The following is a 22,918-nucleotide window of genomic DNA, read 5'->3' as shown; positions in this document are numbered from 1 at the left end:
TTGAGCTTAACATCTGCAGAACTGATGGAGTTACAGCCACTTTTTTTGGCTAACGTTGATTAATTGCAACAGCCATCTTTAATAAGGTTGACTCATGGTTAATCAGTTGTAAATGTGCATCTAATGATTACTTTTTGAGACTTTCATTTTCTGGTTCATGAGATATTTTGCTAACAGACAGACCAACAAACACACAGACAACTACCATAACACACATTAGTTTTTTTAAGTTGTCTTTATTTTATAAATTAATTCTGCCACACAAATGACAAAAGGTGCACAAACCAACAAACACGTTCATTAATGTGCAGCAGGAGTGACGAGAAGTGAACAGACTCGCACCTCTGCTGCCAGTCGTTCGCTGTGGGCCAGCATCTCCTGCAGGGCTCGGACTGAGAGGCAATGGGCCAGGACGAAGCAACACACAAACAAGTCTGGTGGAACATTCTGACACAAAACAAAACGGACAGCGATTTGTATCATTGAGACAGGTGCATGTGTCCCGTTCATTGGGCTTTCAAAAACTGACACAAACTGGTAAATATAAAAGTAAGAACAAATACTTGTTTTTTTTTTTCATAAAATGGAACGTAAAGAGACATAAACAGTTTGGGACTATAAAATAACTTGTTGCCCATGAGCATAACTTAGTTTAATTTGTCTGTAATATCCACCTTATTGGGCTCCAAATAAATGATTATCAGGCACCTATTGTGCTGTTCACGGCTGCACAAACAACCAGACCAAACCGAATCAGTGGCTACAACAACAGTGTTTTGAACACGGACACAAAACAACAAAAGAGTGTGGCAAGAATATCAGGTATGTCATGGTTCATGCTCAGTAATCCCGGTATAAAATCCAACAATGTTCACTCAGTTCATCTGGACAATTGTTTTTTTTTTTTTTGCTGAGACGTCTCATTAGAATCAGAATAAGCTTTGTTATCAACAGTGAGATTATGTTCGTAGTCGTCCGAAAGATGGGTGGAGTGCACGTTGCTGCTGCTCCTGAGAGCGCGGCCTCGTATCCTTTTTCAGAATACTTTTTATATAGAAAAGGGGGAAAGGCCATGAAGATAGGATGTGAAGGGCACAGCATGTCTTCTATATTACTATTTTCTCTGCAATTAACCCAAGCTCAGGCAGCACGGTGGCGCAACTGGTAGAGCTGCTGCCTCTCAGCGAGCAGGTCCCTGGTTCAAACCCTGGTCCAGGGGCCTTTCTGGGTGGAGTTTGCATGTTCTCTCCGTGCATGCGTGGGTTTTCTCCGGGTACTCCGGTTTCCTCCCACAGTCCAAAAACATGCATGTTAGGCTGATTGGTAACTCTAAATTGTCCCTAGGTGTGAGTGAGAGAGTGAATGTTTGTTTGTCTCGTTTGTCTCTATGTGGCCCTGTGATGGACTTGCGACCCGTCCAGGGTGTACCCCGCCCCTCGCACAGTGATTGCTGGACATGGGCACCGGCGACCCCCGTGACCCAAAATGGAATAAGCGGGTAAAGAAAATGGATGGATGGATGGATAACCCAAGCTCGGTGATGGAGGACTTTAAGGGTTTGGCTGGGCTCTATGTCTGCTTAAGATAAATAAGATTGTGTCCCACCTCTTTTTTTTTTTTTTTAAATGCAACCAAACTTATTACTGTGTACTACAGTAATACGCTTCAGAGCTTTTCGTGTTTTTCATCACTTCACCGTTGAAAGGAACCGAGTCACTGAAATAGCTAAATCTGCTAGTGTATATAATCTGCAGCCACTTCTTCAGGTCGTCCTCCCATCCCTCATCGGCAGCAAGCAGCGGAATGATTATATTGTTCTGTTTGAGCTCTGGTCGTGGTGTTCCCACATTTTTAAAGAAAAGCCACAATGCTTGGAGAAACTACATTAGTACTGTTCGCACATAAACAAATGCCGGTTCTGGGCTATGCTGGAAGTCGCTCCCATAATTTGTGAAAGGCATGGGGCCTATGAATAAGGTGGATATTATTGCGCTAAATACACAGAATTGCAAAGTATTCCAGGAATTGTCACCAGCTCTGTGTTGTGAAAGCTGACAAACCAAGCCTTCTGGAACAGTCTCTGAGGTGGAGCTCTTTACCTTGCAGTTGGAAGTGGGTTCAAGCCTGCAAAGCCTGCTACCAAATCCTTCGGCTGCAAGACACAGCTTCAAATGTTCATCTTGGGAGGTGAAGGTGCTCTGCAAAATCACCTCATCTCCCTGAGAAAGACGCACACAAAGATGACAACAGTAAGCTAAAGGAAATGCATTTTCTTGTGACAATGCTGACCGCTGAAGAAGCTGAAACTAAGTTGTTGAAGCTAAAAGATGCCGAACTCTAGATAAAAAGAGAAAACATTAACTAAAAGAAGCAAAATTCTAGCTAATTAGCATTTAGCTGAAAGCAAATTTGTTGCTAAAATTTACAAACGAGCTAAAAATTGCAAAAGACTAAAAGCTAAATATAGTAAAAGTTAGCTTAAAGTTTCAGAAGGTTAGCTAAAAGTTAATCATTGCAGAACACTAGAGTAAATGCAAATGGTTAAACGCTAGCTAAAAGCATCAATAGTTTAGCAAACTGCAAGTAGCAAAGCACTACCTAGAGTTTAACAGTAGCAAAAGAATGGCTAAAACCTACAGAGAATGGCTAGCTAAAAGGCAAAAGTAGTAGAATTTTAGCTGAAAGCTAAAAATAGCTAAATTCAGGTATGAACATAAGAAAACTCAATATAGACTATAGCTGATTTACTTTGCTTTGTGATATATTATTGGCTTATTGGCACAACTCATGCATAAGAAGTTCAATTTCAAAAATCATAAAAACAAATAAAAAACAAGAACACAAAATCAGCATTCAAACAATAAGTCCTCACATATACAGCAGCTACACAATTTGATTTTATGTTCTTTGTTTAATGTTAGTCAAACATTCCAAGATAAAAATAATAATGTTTTAAAATATGCTGTAGCGTATTGCAGTCATGGCGATGTATGTTGGTTATAGAACCTATCACAGTGTTATAAGAACAGGAAATAATATCCCATTCAAACTACATGTACAGTAGATTTTTGCCATTTACCAATTATCTTATGTCCATTTCAGTGACACAAAGAGCATGTCAGACCAGTCAAACTCTGGCTATTTACAGAACCACAGAAAAGGATAACAGATTACCAGGAATACCAACACCTCTCCATATCCTCCATCCGAACCTCCATATTGGGAGAGTCCTGCACTATCTGACCTCTTCTTTCCACTCCTCATATCAGCAAGACTCTGCAATCAGTCAAACACACCACCCTGTGCTGAGGCCGTGAGGGGCTGCGCTCTCCTGCAGTATATCTGGCAGGTAGTAAAAATTACTATGCTGCAAGATTTAATCCAAACGTGGGGGGGAAAGTGAAAATTGGACATTTTATTACAAAGCTCTGACTTTTCTGTCAATATAGTTTGGGGCTCCTTGGTGTTTCTTTACAAATAAAGTTGGCCACCTTGCCTCAAATATAGACTGACTGTGATATAAATATAGACTCTAATGTGTAACTGGTTTGGTTATTAAATTGTGTTTCTTCAAACATCGTTAAACTAAATCGTTAACGAGACAAGTGCCAAGCAGCGCACACCTGTGCTATTTTATTCAATTAAAAAATAAAGAAACGATTAGCATGGCTTTGTTCCACAAAATGACCTTAATCTTCATCCATTCTTCATGATGCGTTTTTATTTCATTTCTATCCCAAACATGACCCCGAACAAACGGTAAAGATTGCAAGCTGTCGGACAACTTTTAACAATGATAGGCGCTTTGAGCTGAAGAAGAATAAAAATGATCTGAAGTTTTTCTTAGTTTTTTCCCCCCTCTGTCAGTAAATTGAAAAAAGTGATAGAATAGGCAGCCTGCTGAGATCTGCAGTGTAGCATTTATTTAATCATTCATATGTTTATTTGACTTTCGTCTGAACTTGAAGTTAGGCTAATTATTTCAAACTTCCTTTTAATAAAAAGAAAAGTGAAACTTTTATATGACAGCCTTAGAACAGCATGTTACCCCTGAACTTCAACTATGGACGTAACTGTGGTTGTAACACAAAGTTGTGCGAGTCTTGTAAAGAAGATAAAGCTTAACAAATAGACACAGATTTTAGTCCAACCTCTGTATTGAGTAATTGCTTTTTCTTCTATAACACACAAAAAAACCTTCACAAACCAACATCTAGATCAAACTGCAATCAATGTTTGCACTTCCATTGAATCTGTAAGACTTCTGACTTACCGTTCGTAGAAACTGGCCTTCATCGTCACCCTCTCCTGCGTCAGTCATCATTTCAAACCAGCAGGACACATTGGACGGGAACCAGTTGTTGACACCGAGGAGACCGAAAAGATTTGGAGAAGAAGGAGAGAAGAAGGTACAGGACTGTTACTTAAAGGGCGGAGTCTGTCCCAATACTCGTTTTCTGCTCGAATGAAACATTAAACCTAAATTAAAATAATCCATTGGTCCATCATTTAAACCTTCAACATTATTTTAACTTTATTAAAAGCAACTTGTCTTTTGGAAATAAAGAAAGTATTGATGGATCAAAGTACATAAACATTAGTTTGAAATATAGTGTCCATTTCAACGTGATGAATGGGTTTATTGGGATAACGTTGTAGTTAAAGCAACTATGTGCAATATTTAAGCACATTTTCCAGTTGCTATAAAAGCCAGTAAATGTTGGTAGACACTAAGTGTAGCGGGAAGGGTTAATAATGATTAAAAATTCGTTATGAATTTTATTTTGAAGGGGCACCACTCTCAGCTCTGAGAGAAAATCTGAAGGTCTGAAAATCAATTCAGATGTTATTGTTTAATTACTTATGTGTAAGAATTGTCTCAAACACAATACAAAGGAAGTGCGCAACGGTCTTGGTAGGATCTGAGCCAACTTGTACCTCCATCAAACTTTTGCAGCATGAAATGGGTCTGAAAACTGACTCTGTCACCTCGGCTTACTTTGAACTTGCCTCATCCTGCTTTGTACCCACTCTTATCCACCTTGGCAGCTCCTTGATAATAGATGACTGAATCTATGGCGTATACTTCTGAAATGAGGATAAGCAAGACTTGGACTATCCTCTTAGGAATCCTAGCAGATTAAATAAATGTGTGCTGTGAGCAGCTAACTGTTGTCACAATAAAATACCACCCTGAATATAGCCATAGCCATATCACCCATACCAAAAATCAGTACTGGCTGCACCAAAATGAGCATACCAACATCAGCCACATCTTTGTAACCACTGGCAACTATGGTAACTGTTCATATTGTGTAGTAATCTTCAGGGAATACCTACATTCTTGCATTCAGAGTTGATACTTTGCCACTTTCTCCCAAATCACAGCATTTTAACTACGTTCCCTCTAAGCTTCCTGCATCATCAAGACGTCAGAGGGCCATGCAAAAACTAATTAGAATTGGGTCAAAAAACACAATAAATGAGTCTAAGTGGTCCATCTTGTCCCAAAAGTTCTCAGATACATACAGTATTTAATGGGTTCTGGTGGCATCTGTAGAAAGCAATAGAGCACCCTACAAACAACAGGACTTCATTGTGTTTCTTCCTGTCCTCTTACCCTTCAGACGCTATGGCCAAATCTATTTCCAAGAAAAAAATGTCTCCTTTTCAGAATCATCTGATGCCTCCTGTATTTCTTAGGAGGGGGGACTGAATCTCACTCAGTCTGACCCTTTCTTTCCTTAGCTACTCTTTGTTTTTTCAATGGCAATTTATTACAAATTCACAAAACTGAATTGTTCTGAAGTAAATTAGATTAAGAGTGGGTTATGAATCCAACTTTTCCTTACTGGTTAAATTCTGGAGTGAGTCTGATTCAGCCTATTGGCCTTAGTTATTTCAAAAACAACTTTGCACAAGACATTTTTCCAGATATTGAGTTAAAATTTGATACAGTAGCTGAGAGTCATTCCCTACACATACTCCGAGAGCTAAATTGCACAAAGGCGGTGGGTGATAAGCATAAGTGTAAGACCATGTTTTTGCTTCTAAAAGTGACAAAAATGTTACGATAAAATATGTCCAGCACACAGATGAAATGAAGTTATCATATTACCAGAATAAAAGTTACATTTTTGACAGAAAAACTGCTAAATCTACTCCCCCACTCCCAATAATTCACATTCATTTGTAGTTCTATGACGTTTGCTGTCAGTCCACTGCAGCAAAGTTTTACTTCCACAGAAAAAGCCAAAGGTTGACATTAGCAAACCTCAATCCTGCTCCCAAGAGAGACCGTTGGTAAGGAATTCTTAAATTATGCCAATATTTTATTTGTTACCTTTCAAACCCAGAAATACAGGTACATCTCAAAAAAATGAGAAAATCGTGAAAAAATTCAATATTTTTCATCAAACACTTCAGAAAGTGAAACTCAAATAGTATATAGATTTCGTACACATATTTCAAGCTTTTATTTCTGCTCATTTTGATGATTACATCATTTTTAGATAAGATGTTTCTAATTTTAGTGATGTTACGCAGGTGGAAGAAAGCGGTTCTAGTAACGTTTTTAATGTGGGGGATAAAAGACATGTCCTGATCAAAAATAACACCAAGATTTTTAACATTAGAGCTGGAGGACAGATTAATGTCATCGAAGGAGGAAGAAAGACTGAAAAATTAATTCCTTAAATGCTCAGGTCCAAAAACCAAAACCTCAGTCTTGTCTGAATTTAAAAGCAAAAAAATTAGGGTCATCCAGGTTTTTATTTCTTGCAAATGTTGCATTCCTCAGGTCAAAACAACTCCTGAACCGTTGGTTTTATATTTCACTCTTATGTGTAATGAATTCATGTAATAAGAGTTAAACTTTCTGAATTGACAAAAAAAAAAAAAAAAAAAAAAAAAAAAATTCACAATATTCAAATTGTTTTAGATGCACCTGTAAACAATAAAAAATATAAACAATTGTATTTATTCTTTGTTCATTCCATCTATTTTACCTGCTTGTCAAAAAGCGTGCCATTTTGTCCAGCGTGGAAGACATTTGTTTTGCATTCTTAGCCAGTAAGATCTCAAAGCCTTGTAACTCCAGCAGGATTTGCAAGGCATCTGCATTTCTCAGCATCAATCTTTACAAATGTGCAATCTTTACTGAGCAGAAATACTATCACTTACTAGGTTTTAGGCAAGTAAGACACTGACAAGCCAAAAAGAGCTTCATTACTCTAAATTTCCATGACACGAGTCGTCTTCATGTTGATGCTTGTTATAAAACACCAACTGACCGAATTTAACATGTTCCAAGCTTGATATCTGACAAACAGGCTTTTATTTAAAGGTTTAGATAAAACAGAATTTAATTGCAAAAGACAAACGTACTCAAGCAATGATTGATCAGGCTGAAGTAAATGGTTTATTAGGCACAGATGCTTTATTAAATTAATTTATTAGCTCAGTGTACAAATTGAACAAATTGTTTGGTAAGAGCCAAATAACAGAAGGCATTATCCTGAGAATCAGACTTTTCCTACCAAAATATAACTAATCGAGTTTCAATGAAAAGGATCTTAAGATTAATGTTTGAGTTTCTCTTCTTAGTCGCAGTGAATGGAAGTTTTTTTTTTAAAGTGGATTCCTTGTTTTAAATTGAAGTTACCAGCAACATCTGTGACTTTGAGCTCAGTCTTTGAGCAGATTATCGTCACAAAAATTAACGATCTACTCATTTCTTTCCTGTAGCTCATTTGCATTAATCACAAATGAAAAGCAGGAACGCAAACTGATTTTACATTTGCATGCAGTCTCACAAAGTTTCAGCTGAGCAACCAACAAAATTATGTCAGATCTATGTCTCATTTAAATACTTAATTTCTTTTTTTAAATTTTCAACATGAATAAACGGATTTGAAACAACCAGTTATGATTCTAATCATGAATCAGAATGACCTGTTATCAAATAGACATGTGCCAGGGAAACAGTACCAGAGTAAACACTCTGACAGGCCTAACAGAAATTAATCATCTGTATGATTGTTTTATTTCCCTCCAATCTTGTATATGACGCAAACATAAATAATGCAACTTATCCTGTGTATTAAATAAAAAAAATAAAAAAAGAAATCCAGCTTGAAAGATGAGTTGTGCAAAAACTTACATGCAAAAGCAGTTTCTTTGCTGCCAATACTCTTATATTTGCATTGTTTTAATTTGCCTTGACAATTATTGTATATTTCCAAGCATTAAAAAGCAGTAGTGGACTTGTTGCAGCCAAAGAACGTTTCAGTTTATAGAAGCCCAAATTCAAATGCTGCAAACAAACCATTTTGCATATTTAGTCGTCTGTTTTCTGCCTTTTATGCAACGAGCCACTGTAAACATTTACTCCTGCATTTATGCTGCTTCCCATATTCCCTTCTCCGGTTAATGCGTACTTCTGGCCTTTTGGGAACGAACTGTTTGTTGATGGATGGCAGTCGGCCTGAAATTGTTTGTGCAATCCGTAATCCACTTTAAGCAACTTATTGGAAAATGTTATTCCCAAAACAAAAGCACCGTGACAAAACATGGAACTGATGCACAATATTGCAAACAAAACTAGGAGTACTGTTTGTAATTGGAGACACAGACAAATAGAAATTTGAACTCCATTTTATATTTCTTTGTAGATTTATTTCCTTTCAAAACATCTGAAACCTTTCTCCAAATATTTTATTTAATTGGGACATTTTACTTTGCTTAACATGAGGAAAACAAATCAGGACAATATGTAACATTGATTGCAGACAGACTTCACTTTTAAAGTTTGCTTTTAATTCAACATATCGGAGCCACAATGCATTTTAGTTAATTTCATTAAGAGGTGCGTGCAGGGCAGGAAGAGTGTGGGTGGGTAAAAATAGCCAGATGTTGAGGGGGTTTTCTTTTCAAGTTAAAGGTCGCTCTCTCCGTAGAGGGCGGTGGAGAAGGCGGTGTAGTCCAGCGCTCCTGGAGGCGCTCCGAGGCCTTTGTAAGGAGGCATCCTGGAGATGCAATACTCCGCTTGTTCAGGGGGAAGTTCTCTCCTGAGCTCATCCACAAGTATGTAGGGCTGTGGTAAGAAAAACAAAAATCAGAACAACAATATATGAAATAATGAGTAAATGATGTGATTGGCTTCAAAATATCTGCTCATGTGCCAGCAAACCACAGCGACTCAGATTTACCTTATCAGCTGCCAAGATCCGGAAGGAAGCCACAACCTGTTCAGCCGTGTCCGTATCAGCGGTCTCTCTCGTCATGAAGTCAATGAATGACTGGAAGGAGACAAGCCCAGTCGCATTCGAGTCCACCAGCATCATTATACGGGCAAACTCCACTTCTCCCTGAGACAAGTGGAAACGGAGAGTGAGAAAAGACCCAACAGTAAGATCAGATCATCCACTCAAATGTGAAATATCGTACCAAGTCGTAGCCCATCGAGATGAGGCAAGCGCGGAAGTCATCAGTCTCCATTGCTCCGTTCTTCTTCTACAACCAGAAGGATTACATTTTAGGTTAACAGGAAAAAGTAAGATTAAACTCAAAGATGTGACATGCTTTCCCTTTAACATCAATCTGTGCAGCAGATGTTTGAGATTTAACCATAATCTGAAATATGCAGCATTTTATTGTGTCTATCAAATTTAACTAACTGTAAATGCACAGCAATAATATATGTTTAAATAAGTAACACAAGACAAATGATTTCTACTCAAGGTACTTTGTTTTGGACAAAGGTGTAAAATTGCATGATCTGCAAAACATAACAGCTATTGTAGTTTTGCACACAGGCCAAATAAACTTATCGGTAATATTTTGCATGAATTTAGTAGAGACTTAAATATATATTTGCTGTATTATCTAGTCTATTGCATCAGCCACTCTGACAAACGTAGCTGGAATAATAACAGCATTCAGCGTTGCAGTGGCTGTGAAATGTACTTTAGATATGCAGAAAATCTTAACCTGCCTGAGAACTTTACAGCACAATATCAGCTAGTGTTTACAACCAATTGACTGCAATAATTTGAGCTGTTCATGTGGAAAATGTTGAATCTTTGTCTCTTCATCAGGATTGCTCCCGGAGCTGGTTAAGACTTAGAACACACACAAATAACCTCAGAGAAAACTCCTGAGTGGTGCTGCGTTCTGCTACAGGAATATCTCCTAATTAACGCAGGAGTAACCCATTTCTTGCTGCTGAGCTGTTAACGCTGCTTCTAATCAGCTTATCAAGACAAAAACAAGAGAGAGACCCCTGGAGTGTGAACGTGTGAGTTAGGCTGTACCCTGTCAAAGTGATTGAAAGAAGATCTGAACTCATTCATCTGCTGTTGGCTGATGCCCTTGGCATCCCGAGTCAGGATCTGGGTCTCGATCTCATTAATGGTTCGGGCAATGGTTGTGAGGAGCAGCTCCCATCCGACACGGATGTGCTGTTGATGTGAAGCAAGATCAAACATGTTAACGGACAGAAGAGAAATCAGAGCTGGCTGAATAAAACCTGCATACTCATTCAACCTTTATTTATACAGGTTGGTCTCGTTGAGCCTCGGGGACTCATTTATAAGACAGATCTTTTGTGTGTGTGTGTGTGTGTGTAATATATATATATATATACACACACACACACACACACGTATATTTACATGCATAAATAGAACTCATTTTGTGCATAAATGAGTGTTGCAAACAGCCTCATGTCAGCTCGGTGTGCATATATTTTTATTTTCCACTGTCTTGTACCTCCATGGTGTAATTGGTGTGTTTGTTGTCAAAAACAAGCGACTCTTGGATTAGCTGGTGGTCTCCCTCCAGCTTGTCTACGTTGGGCTTGTAAGCAACAATGACATGCTCAATTTGTTTCAGCTGGGTCATCTGGTCTTCCAGTGTGCCTCCAATCTCCAGGGAGCAGCGCCCAATTTCCTGTCAAGATAACGCATGCAACAGGGTCAACTTCATTTTAGGACCAATTTAGATCTTGGCATGCCGCTTTGGAGATCTCATGCTTTTATGCAAGGAGAAATTTTCTTGTACCTAACTGAATATTCGGTCAGGTTAAACAGAATTTTAAGACATCTTGTAGACATATAATAATTTTTAGTACATTTTCTTGGCTGAATTTCTAATATGAAAAGGTTCCATCACTGTATCTCACTTGTCCATAATGAAGTTTGAAATTAATTATCCCTCAGTTTAAATGTTAGAGATGAAAAGCTGAATACAATCAAACCTCCATCCTGGCCTGAGCCCAGGGTCCAATGAGATTAGCCTGGGCAGCAAACTGCCGTCTCAACCTTTCATGGGCATGCTGGCGAGACATCTCCTCCTGGAGGGCACCGTCTCTCTGAGGAACCAGTTTCTTCACCTAAACGCACAAAAAGGTTACATGGTATTGCCAAATGTTGATTTTCACCTAAAACAAGGAATTCAACAGGTTTAATATGTATTTGCGTAGCTTCTTATTGGGTTCCAAAAGCTTTATTTGTCAAATAAACTGTTAAAGGTTACACAGAAATAGGAGTATATCATTTAAAATAAGCACTGCTCCCTCTGATTGTCCCTTTATAATTAACACTTTTGAGCCAGGGTGACTGAATCTAATCTAGTTAAGAGGCAAGAGTATATTTATGTGCAACAATGGATTCATGCTCAAATTAAACTGAAAACAGGAAACGCACCTTAAATAGATTGTGCACTTCATAAATTATGGCTTTAACATGTTGACAACAAATATATTTTGAGTGCAAAATGAAGATATTCCACCATCATTCTGACTGCACTCATGCACTTTTCTACTGTAATATGTGCGGTCTAATATGCAGAAATACCTCTGATCACTGTATTTTAAACAGAGAAACGCACGTCATCTAATATAAAGATGGTGTGCTCTTGTGTGAGTTTTCAAAGATACCTTCTCCCACTTGTTGAGAAGCTCCTCTGTTGTGATGGTGCTGTAAGGGTTGATCATGTTGGGCTTAATCCCATAGCTCTGGGAGATTTTCTGCACCTCATTGTGGATTCCCAAAATGGCCTGCCTCTCTGAATCTGCCTCAGGCAGAGTGGCTTTAAACTGCTCATGAGCAGCAATTAGACTCTGAAAAAGGTAGAGAATACTGCATTTAGTCTCACTTAGATATTATCAGTTATTCTAAGAAACGTTCCTCCTAGCTCACTATGCAGAGAGTACTTTATGGTTACCTGGACCTCCTCAGTGGTATGTACGATGAACATGTCCTGCAGATCCTCCATGGCTCCTTCCATCCAGTTGTTGAAAGGAGCTGATCTTTTGGCAAACTCCAGGAACAACTGATCAATAGTCTCCAGCAACTTTTCTGTACGCTGAGAATACGAGACAAAATATGAATTTGTAAACATCAAAGCATTGCACGAGGAACATTACACAAGTTATCTCTGTCTGGTAATCTCTGCATCCCCCCAACCAGTTTTGCTGAATAACAGGAGACAGTCTTTGCCATATTAGTTTCTACCCTCTAAATTCTGACTGGGTTTTTATTGACAATCATTTCTCACAGGCATGAGTGCGACGTGGAGCACGTGTCACCGTCGTTCAGACTTAATCCTTAGCACTTTTCCCAGGTCGTCACACATTTGCAGATTTAGAATGACCGGCATGGACAGGAAGTGACTACTAGGCTTTGAACCGTTCACTTCTTGAGCTGAAACATTTCCACATTATCCCCTCCACTTATTTACTTCGCCCTTTTATAATGGGTATTGTCAAAAGACAAGTCTTAATTCTGGTTATTTGCATCTAAAATATGCTGAAATTTAAAATTTGGAGTTGTTTCAGATGCAATTTTTGTTTTCCCTGAAACATTAGCACCCTCTTGTGAAGATTTTGGGAATGAAAAACATCAGGAACAGGCTTCACATGCAACAGAATCATGAAATCCATCATCTCACCTCTAGTGCCTCCCTTCTCTTTTGAGTCAGAGTTCCCAGCTTATCCCACAAGTCACAGATGCTCTGGCAGCGCTGGTTCACAGACGCAACATCATGATAATCCAGTTCACTTAAAAAAAAAAAAAATAAATCTTTGAAACTTGAAGGAGCACATTTTTAATTCTCCAACTCGTCACACTAGCTTGTTTTAGCAGAAGAGGGTGATTTAAAAATAATTAACCCCAACCATCTGCTCCCAAACAGGTCTCTTGAAAATGTTCTCGTAAGTGACTGAATGAGAGTCTGTATAAATTAAAGGGTAAATAAGGCATTTGTGAAAATGTACAGTATCTGCTTCATAGACTTTAAAAACTTAGAAAAATTACACAAAGATGGCAAATTTAAGTTTATTGATTTATAAACAACTTTAAAGCCAAACGAAGTAAAATGCAGCTGCCTTTACACTCAGTTGCTTCAAGTCATGTAAAACCTAGAAAAAGTCTACAACTGTTCAGTGGGAACTTGAATTTGAGGGAGGTTATCAGAGGGATGATCGTCCTCATAACCAAAGTCAGTCCTATGGTCTCCACCAGCCTCGTAGTCCATCTGGGTGTGGGACACCGTACCATGAGGAAGCTGTCCAGTTAAAAAGTAGTAGAACAGGTTGGGCGCAACTGGTCCCGTGTACGCCGATGGTGGCAGCATGCCACCCATTGAGATGAACGGATCCGTCAGCTCAGCATCATCGTAAGGGTACACTGGAACAAAATCATCTTCCGCTTCCCCTTCTGAAATCCCATGTTCAAACAGGGATGCAAAATTATTCATCTGGCCCCCCTGAAACATGGGTCCTGGGTATGTGTGGTGTGGCAACCCACTGTGCAAATTCTCAGTTTCATCATGTCCTTCTATATGAAAAGCATGTGGGAACTGATGACTAGACTCCGAGTGGGCAGACGAACCCTCTGTAGGCTCTTCATTGATTAGGTCGACTGACGGATGGACTTGTGGATTGTATGTGCTGACCAACCAAGATAACGCAGGGCCTGGTGGACTGGGGGGAGAAGCTGGCGACACTTTTTCAGGAAGATCAACCACCCATGGATTAGACAGAAGAGCAGGAAGCTTTTTTAAAGGAGCAGCCACCTGTGGGACAGCAGGTTCTTTTGAAATGGAAGGAGAAAATTTTTTGGGTGGATAGCCAATCCATGAGACAGGAGGTTTTTGGGTGGATGGAGAAGCAGGAAGCTTCAACTCTGGTTTGGGAGGAGAAGCAGTTAAAATTTTGGGTGAGTCAGTTACCCAAGGGATAGCAAGGTTTTGTGGACTGGGAGGAATAACCCTTCTGGGAGGAAGAGTTACCCATGAAACAGGAGGGAACGGTGGATCAAGAGGAGGTGGAACTTGGTTGGTAGATTCAACTACTGAAACAGCCAGACCTTCTGGACTGGAAGGAGGGGGAGGAATTATTGGGGGAGGCTTAGTTGCCCACAAGACAGCAGTGCTTTGTGTATTGGAAGGTTGCACAGGGAAGACTATTTGTTTGGGCCTTGCCATCACCCATGACACAGAAGATGTCGGCTTAAAGCCTTGAGATGTAGCACTTTGCAGACCAGAGTTAACTTCCATGTCACTGCTACCAAGATTAGACTGGTTCCAACCTAAGGAACAAATACAATTATGGTAGAGTTACACTGACAACTATTCAAAAAAGCAAAATTTGATTAATTTTAAAAAAAGTTGAAATATCACCTTTTTTAGCAGGACTAGAGTAGGCGTTCAAGCTTATCAGAGCAATCAGGAAAAACTGGCTAAAACAAGAACAGAGCAGTCACAATTTTGGAATAAAGTCATCAATTGAAGTAAAAACCAATGAGGAGAAAGAGCACATCACAAACCTACCTTACAATTGTCCAAGAAGCCATTTTTCTTGAGAGCCAAGCCATTTTCTTGCATCCTTAGAATGGCAGTTAAGTATGAAACAGGAAATGGTGGACGGCCAAGCCCAGACTGTGCAGTTAACAACACGCAGCTGTCTGCCGTTGACCGCTGATTGGAAATCTGAGCATGCTGGAAGTCCAACCCAATCAGACAAAACTCATCCATCCATTATCTTTATGTGCTTCTTCCTTTTTGGGTCGTGGGGGATCCAGCGGTCACTGTGTGGGAGGCGGGGGACACCCTGGACAAGTCTCCATTCCATCAAAGGGACACACAGAGACAAACAACCATTCACTCTCATTCACACCTATTTACTTACCAATCAGCCTAACATGTATGTTTTTGGTCTGTGGGAGGAAACTGGAGTAACTGGAGAAAGCCCACACATGCACAAAGAGAACACGCAAACTCTCCCCAACCGGGATTTGATCCTATGGCCTTCTCATTAAGAGGCAGCAGTTCTACCAACTGTGCCACCGTGCTGCCAGACAAAACTCAGTGAAGGAATATTACCTAAGAATAACTTTAAGGCACATTAGTTAGAATATAAATTGGAAGAAATCCAACTAATTATATTTTAGATGCCTAAATTAAATTCAAATTTAAATTGCAATTTATTTTATTCCGAATGACTTTCCCCACTTTTCAGAATTTTCATTGAGCAGTTGCGTACACATTTGTGGATTTTTATACATCATTTATCCAGGCAATTAACACTAAGTTATACAGAACATATAGCCACGACACAATTAAAATAATAACAGAAACAGAAAGAAAGACGCCATCAGCTGATTCTGGCATTGTCCTTCCCCTTTTTGAGTCTCCGTTATGGAAGTAAATATGTGTCGCTGGAATTTGAATTAAAATTGACACTGAAATTTTAATGCTGCATGTTTGTATTTAATTTTTCAGTGTTAAAATACATTCAGAATACATTTTTAATATAAAAAAAATTAATTGTGATTATTTCTATATGTTTGAAATTAAATTTGTTATTTTCACTTCAAGCTAAAAATTCACACTATTATTTCAAAGTACTCACACGTTCAATAGCTGTTTTTCAGTTTAACTTTTCGGTGTTAAAAAATTTGGCACATAAAAAAAAATTCAACCATTCAAAATGCAAACGCAATACTTTCAGTCTCCTGAGATTCAACAGGCTCAATTTCGCTGTCTGAAATTCAGCGTCTAAAAATACAGTGTAAAAAAAAGGCAGGGTTACTTCAGGTCACAGACATTAGCAAAGGATGTCAGAGTCCAACTCCCACATCTGCTTTCTTAGTCACGTGACGTTCCACTTGTGCTGATTTAGAAGGAAAACAGCATCTCCGAGACGGTCATGGAAGCTAACGCTAACTCAACGATGAGTTTAATGTTTTCCTTTTACTGTAGTATAGTTTATGTAGTATCGAACTTGATGCGCAAAAAAAAAAAATACTAAAAAAAGTAAAAGTATTGCGTTTGAATTTTGAATGGTTGAATTTTTTTTTATGTGCCAATTTTTTTAACACTGAAAAGTTAAACTGAAAAACAACTATTGAAAATGTGAGCACTTTGAAATAATAGTGTGAATTTTTAGCTTGAAGTGAAAATAACGTGAAATTTCAAACATATAGAAATAATGACAATGATTTTTTTTATGTTAAAAATGTATTCTGAATATTTTTTATCACTGAAAAATTAAATACAAACATGCAATATTAAAATTTCACTGGCATTTTTTATTCAGATCCTAGCGACACATATTTACTTCCATACTCCATGACAGTCATTTGTCATACATGTCATGTCATACATGTCATACAAGCATAGATCTAGTATCTGCTATAGAGTACATACTTGAGCTCCTGTGCAATGGCAGCAATCTGCTCCACTCTGTCCTGGTGGGCTGCCAAATCACTCTCAAAGGCCTCGTGTTTTCGAAGCAATGCTCTGATTTCTGTCAAAGTGGCTGTTTCATAGTCCTTCTGGGAGAGGATTAGCTCTTTACCTGAGACCACACAAAAGACAAGACCAGATTAGATAAAATATTTGATAAGAAACATTGGCCTTATTTAGTCATGGCATAGTCAGAGCATGTTCTGTTGCAAACCATGACCAGTTTATTGTAATGAGCAGACTAATATTTTTAATTACATCTCATTAGAGCAAGCCTAAATAAACTCTGAAACACTGAGAACCAGGCTAAGAGGAAGGACTAGAGATGAACGAAGATAAGCAAAGACCTCATAAATCAAGATGAACACATAAACAGTCAGGCCTATAGTCATAACACTGGGTACAGGACAGCAACGATGAATGCAGCTGAAAAAGTCTGAAGTAAAACGAGAACGAACCGCTGGCCCAGTTCTCATGATTGGTGGCTTTTTGGCGAAATTTTTCGGCCAAATGGTCCAGCCTCTCCAGCCTGCGGATCTCTGTGAGGAGCCACTCCTCGAAGCCTTTTTCTGCCTGATCCAGACCCTGCCAGGCACTGGCTATATCCTGGGAACACAATGAAAGTGAAAGAGTCCACTTTGCACTCGTAAAATGTTTTGAAGGATGAACTACGAATAATTATTCCCACATACAGAATGTACAAAATCTCTACTGAGCCTCTCCAATGCTCTATGTTGTTGTAAAAGTGATTCACGTGAAACAACTTTTTTTTTTTTTACGAATAAATAAAATGAGACCAAAAAAAAGAGAATCTGAGCTCACAGAAACCAACTTTCCCTCCGAGGGCATAAAAGCAGGCCGATTGCTGATGCGCAGCTTGGTCTGCAGGGTGTTGAAGTTAATCTCCAGCTGGCACTTCTCCTGCACTTTAGGGGGTTTGTGCTTTCGCCTGTAGTCTCTAAAGTCCTCCAGTTTCCGCTGCATCTCTGCCATGGTCTTCTCTGGGGTCCGGTTCTCCAGCCAGGGAGTGGTGCGGTGGATCCACTCCAGCAGCTGGAAAAAACAACGAGGATGTGGGAAGAAGTTTAGAGGGAAGAAAACTTCTTCTTGGAAAAGAGTGTGATGAATTAATGATGATTCTGAGCAGCAAGCAAAAAGAAACCACCTTATGTTTGTGCTTTTATTTTGGAGCTCTTATGGATGGTAAGACACCATCCATAAACTATTAAAACATTTCAATACAAAACTGTTTTTTTAAAACAACTTTACCTCACTGGCCAGTCTCTCATACTCCTCCATCAGTTTCTCATTCTCTTGGTTTACTCCAAGCACCTTGCAGATCCTGTTGGCAGCCGTCTCAGCCTGAGTCCACAAGGGATGTATTTAAATAAGCAGAATAAGGCAACAGGTCATGCCCTCATTGATCTTTTCTTATGAATGCATCAAAATCTATTCTCTTCACAGCACTTTTACTGCCAAGGCATGTCCAAATCAGACTGACGACAGATTTCTGCGCTCGGCAGTGTCCTCGGAGAACATTTGTGCAAAAAGATCACTTAAAATGAACAGATTGGTGGTGAGAATAAGTCGGTCCTCTGTACCTGCTCAGCTCCAGCAAAAGCGTGGTAAAAGCACGACACATAGGTCATAATGGCTCTCTCATCAGGCTTGGGGGTGTTGATGATATCTGTGGCATCGAGGGAAAGAGGAAATTAAGGTGTCAGAAAAGGGGAAACAAGAGGAAACTATAACAAACATGGATAATTGAAGAAAAAAGAAACAATGTTCAGCTCTTTCAGGACAATCCTGCTATGACTTTTAGTATTGGTGCAACTTTAGCTTTTTGAAATGTTTAGCCTTTTCTGCCATTTTTTTCCTCATAGGAAATTAATTGAGTTCATTTTACATCCTTCAAATCTTTAGATCTGTTCACAACCTTTTACTGCTCCTTTCAGCTTATTTAAGCAAGTTTCAGCTTTTTCCGCTACTCCAGCTATTATTTAGTTGTTTTTATGCTAATTTTAGCTTTTTCAACTAATTCCACATTTTTTTGCAATAATTTCAGCCTTTTTATTTTTTGCCTAATTCAGCAAAAATGTGCTCTCCATTTCATTCTGGCAGTTTAATCTTCTTTCTGCTTTTTCAGCTGCTTTTCTTTTTCCTAATTTCAGCTTTTTTCAGATAATTTCTACTTTTTGTGCTCATTTCTGCTTCTTTCAGCCTAATTGGGCTTGTTGTGTTCTTTCTGCTTTCTTCTACAAATTTAAATTACTTCTCTTTTCAGCTACCTTTTTAGCATATTTTAGCTAATTTCAGCTGTTTTCAGATTAATTCAAGTTTTGTTTGTGAATTTCTGTTACTTTCAGTCTAATTAACCTATGTTATTTTCAGCTTATGCTCATTTCAACTAGTTTTAGCTTTTTCTGCTATTTTAGCTACTACAGTGCCTTGCGAAAGTATTTGGCCCACCCTGAACTTTTAAACCTTTTGCCAAATTTCAGGCTTCAAACATAAAGATATAAAATTTTAATTTTTTGTGAAGAATCAACAACAAGTGGGACACAATCGTGAAGTGGAATGAAATTTATTGGATGTGTCAAACTTTTTTAACAAATAAAAAACTGAAAAGTGGGGCGTGCAATATTATTCGGCCCCCTTGCGTTAATACTTTGTAGCGCTGCCTTTTGCTGCAGTTCCAGCTGCAAGTCTCTTGGGGTATGTCTCGATCAGTTTTGCACATGGAGAGACTGAAATTCTGCCCATTCTTCCTGCAAAACAGCTCGAGCTCAGTGAGGTTGGATGGAGAGCGTTTGTGAACAGCAGTCTTCAGCTCTTTCCACAGATTCTCGATTGGATTCAGGTCTGGACTTTGACTTGGCCATTCCAACACCTGGATACGTTTATTTGTGACCCATTCCATTGTAGATTTGGCTTTATGTTTTGATCATTGTCTTGTTGAAAGATAAATCTCCGTCCCAGTCTCAGGTCTCTTGTAGACTCAAACAGGTTTTCTTCCAGAATGGTCCTGTATTTGGCTCCATCCATCTTCCCATCAATTCTGACCATCTTCCATGTCCCTGCTGATGAAAAGCAGGCCCAAACCATGATGCTGCCACCACCATGTTTGACAGTGAGGATGGTGTGTTCAGGGTGATGAGCTGTGTTGCTTTTACACCAAACATATCGTTTTGCATTGTGGCCAAATAGTTCGATTTTGGTTTCATCTAACCAGAGCACCTTCTTACACATGTTTGGTGTGTCTCCCAGGTGCTTGTGACAAACTTTAAACAACACTTTTTATGGATATCTTTGAGAAATGGCTTTCTTCTTGCCACTCTTCCATGAAGGCCAGATTTGTGCAGTGTACGACTGATTGTTGTCCTATGGACAGACCCTCCCACCTCAGCTGTAGATCTCTGCAGTTCATCCAGCGTGATCATGAGCCTCTTGGCTGCATCTCTGATCAGTCTTCTCCTTGTTGGAGATGAAAGTTTAGAGGGACGGCCGGGCCTTGGTAGATTTGCAGTGGTCTGATACTCCTTCCATTTCAATATGATTGCTTGCACAGTGCTCCTTGGGATGTTTAAAGCTTGGGAAATCTTTTTTTATCCAAATCCAGCTTTAAACTTTTCCACAACAGTATCTCGGACCTGCCTGGTGTGTTCCTTGGTCTTCATGATGCTCTCTGCACTTTGAACAGAACCTTGAGACTATCACAGAGCAGGTGCATTTATACGGAGACTTGATTACACACAGGTGGATTCTATTTATCATCATCAGTCATTTGGGACAACATTGGATCATTCATAGATCCTCACTGAACTTCTGGAGTGAGTTTGCTGCACTGAAAGTAAAGGGGCCGAATAATATTGCACGCCCCACTTTTCAGTTTTTTATTTGTTAAAAAAGTTTGACACATCCAATAAATTTCATTCCACTTCACGATTGTGTCCCACTTGTTGTTGATTCTTCACAAAAAATTAAAATTTTATATCTTTATGTTTGAAGCCTGAAATGTGGCAAAAGGTTGAAAAGTTCAAGGGGGCCAAATACTTTCGCAAGGCACTGTATTTAGCTGCTTTATGCTAATTTTAGGGGGGGGGGGGGGGGGGGGTTCAGCTTATTCTATTTGTTTAGCTCATTTCATCTCTTTCTCCTTCCTTCTGGTAGTTTATGGTTCTTTCTGACTTTTCAGCTATTTTTTAAACTAATTTCTGCTTATTTAAACCTAATTCAGCAAACATGTTCTTTCTGCTTTCTTTTGCTAATTTAGGTTTGTCCTTCCATTTCAGCTACATTTCTGCATGTCATTATAGCTAATTTCAGATGTTTTTTCAGCAAGTTCTTCTGCAATATGCATTCACACTGCATTTTCGCAGGAAATGCAATTTCTCTAGTTATGACTTGAGTTCTACACCACTATAGAGTTATGACAAAGTTATGATTATACATTAACATTATTACCTGATCTGACGTACCATGATCAAAACAAACAAAAATAAATGACTGAATAATTTCGTATTGAGTTTTTTTGACCCAAGAACATTACCTTCTGCATCCAGCATTTTAGGAATGTCCAGGTGTTTTTCAGCTATGTCAAAAGCCAGGTTCAGGTTCCCCAGTGGATCGTCCTAAAAATAGAGACAAATGTCTACACGGTTACACACAAATGTAAGAATTAAAGTCCCTTCACTGCTCTACATGCAAGTAACTCATTTAGTGAACGCTTCCTGATTCAGAAGAGTAAATACCTGTAAATGTTTACCGTATTTTTTGGACTATAAGGCGCACCGGATTATAAGGTGCAATATCAATGAATGGGTCTGTTTTCATATATAAGGCACATTAAGCAAAACAAAACAGTCAAATAAGTCAAACTTTATTCAACTCGTTCACAATAACCACATAAAATTGGTTCAAGGTCGGTAAGCACAACCAGAATTAATATATAAAGCGCACCTGATTATAAGGCTCACTGTCGATTTTTAAGAAAATTAAAGGATTTTAAGTGTGCCTTATAGTCCAAAAAATACAGTAATTAATAAATGTTTGCATGACGACCTATATTAAGTTATGCCAAACTGTTTAACTTAGTGAGCGTGTGAAAAGACATATTACTATGTAAACATTTTCCAGTTAAACTATGAAGTGGGAAACTAAGCCATCATCTCAGATAGAACTATTTTCTGCTAAGAGGACCATCAGGGAGAGGGGAAGTGGAGTAAAAAAGATCATGGCATCATGCTGCTCCTACTGAAAGGTAGCAGGTGGTGTAAGGCACATTACATGACAGGACCAGCTGCTCACAGATCCACTGCAGGGCAGATAAAATGGAATGAAAGATGAGTGTAGAGATAGAGGGATAAACGTATGAATGGACAGAAGGACACCATGAGCCTTTTGGTTTTTCTGTGTGCATGTTTTGGCCTGAGCAGAGCTGTAACTGTAGGTTGTAACAGGCTTAATGAACACGTTCACCTGGAGCCGCACTCAACAGCTGCCGTGGATCACAATGCAACAAACAGCCCGCTGGCAGCAGGGGGACAAGCGAAAAGATGAAACGTGACTGAGCGAGGAGGAACAAACAGCAGAAAGCGGAATGTCCATTTCTAACAATCCTACAGAGTATTTTCAGATTTCACTTATAACCATGACAATATTTAAGAACACTGCCAGCCTCTGACTGGAGAGCACAGCGTGACAGCATGAGCAATACGGAGGGTGAGTTAAGTCTAGGTCTGCAGGGACTGGAGCTCATGTTTCTGAGAATGCTTTGGGGTGAAGTCCATGTCGCACCATCAAGTTGTGTGTTGAAATGAGAGTGTCTCTGTTTCCAAAACAAATAAAAATGTCACTCTTTATTTCCAGCTGGGGTATTTTCCTGCTTTACATTACCAGCACAAGGACACATTAGACCGAGGTAAACTCAAAGTTTTATACTGGCTTTCCTGGTTCAATGATTTTGAACCTTTAGAAATTTAATCTAAGGTGCATGACGAAGAAGGACTTTTTAAGTTATTTTTTAAGATCAGAAATGTTTGCTCTCTAACTGTGCATATATACAGTAGAGTCTCTCTTGTGAACTTACAGTGAGATGATCTTGAGCATCTATAATATTGTGAATATAAGGTGTAAAACAATTTTATTTTATGTAGACACACATACATAT

At 38.9% G+C, this 22,918-nt stretch overlaps 3 protein-coding genes across 3 annotated transcripts in view; all 3 read right to left on the bottom strand.

Moving 5' to 3' along the window:
- ryr2b (ryanodine receptor 2b (cardiac)) overlaps positions 1-4,321 on the bottom strand; it is an 89,416-nt gene extending 85,095 nt beyond the window's left edge. The window contains 3 exon segments of the mRNA XM_037697543.1: positions 343-447; positions 2,100-2,219; positions 4,274-4,321. Coding sequence (XP_037553471.1) covers positions 343-447; positions 2,100-2,219; positions 4,274-4,321 — 273 coding nt within the window.
- A 4,352-nt stretch (positions 4,322-8,673) lies between these two features.
- Positions 8,674-22,918, bottom strand: part of actn2b (actinin, alpha 2b) — a 29,428-nt gene continuing 15,183 nt past the window's right edge. Inside the window, exons 7-21 of the mRNA XM_037679732.1 lie at positions 21,299-21,380; positions 18,351-18,436; positions 18,019-18,111; positions 17,572-17,802; positions 17,208-17,355; positions 16,711-16,861; positions 12,952-13,060; positions 12,226-12,366; positions 11,939-12,121; positions 11,258-11,392; positions 10,771-10,950; positions 10,314-10,460; positions 9,448-9,513; positions 9,210-9,368; positions 8,674-9,094 (exon numbers count right to left, since the gene is read on the bottom strand). Coding sequence (XP_037535660.1) covers positions 8,936-9,094; positions 9,210-9,368; positions 9,448-9,513; positions 10,314-10,460; positions 10,771-10,950; positions 11,258-11,392; positions 11,939-12,121; positions 12,226-12,366; positions 12,952-13,060; positions 16,711-16,861; positions 17,208-17,355; positions 17,572-17,802; positions 18,019-18,111; positions 18,351-18,436; positions 21,299-21,380 — 2,070 coding nt within the window. The 3' untranslated portion in view covers positions 8,674-8,935. The remainder of the gene's footprint in view (positions 9,095-9,209; positions 9,369-9,447; positions 9,514-10,313; positions 10,461-10,770; positions 10,951-11,257; positions 11,393-11,938; positions 12,122-12,225; positions 12,367-12,951; positions 13,061-16,710; positions 16,862-17,207; positions 17,356-17,571; positions 17,803-18,018; positions 18,112-18,350; positions 18,437-21,298; positions 21,381-22,918) is intronic.
- On the bottom strand, positions 13,330-14,908 carry LOC119412681 (proline-rich receptor-like protein kinase PERK14). Its single transcript, XM_037679721.1, has 3 exons — positions 14,833-14,908; positions 14,683-14,741; positions 13,330-14,591 (listed from the first exon to the last, which is right to left on the bottom strand). Exons 1-3 carry the CDS (start codon positions 14,874-14,876, stop codon positions 13,432-13,434), a joined length of 1,263 nt encoding a protein of 420 aa, XP_037535649.1. The 5' UTR covers positions 14,877-14,908; the 3' UTR covers positions 13,330-13,431.

The sequence above is a fragment of the Nematolebias whitei genome, chromosome 1 (assembly GCF_014905685.2).
Source record: "Nematolebias whitei isolate Nwh7 chromosome 1, NemWhi1, whole genome shotgun sequence".
NCBI lineage: Eukaryota > Metazoa > Chordata > Actinopteri > Cyprinodontiformes > Rivulidae > Nematolebias > Nematolebias whitei.
The sequence above is the reverse complement of the archived record's forward strand: the minus strand, read 5'-3'. Positions and strand labels throughout refer to the sequence as shown.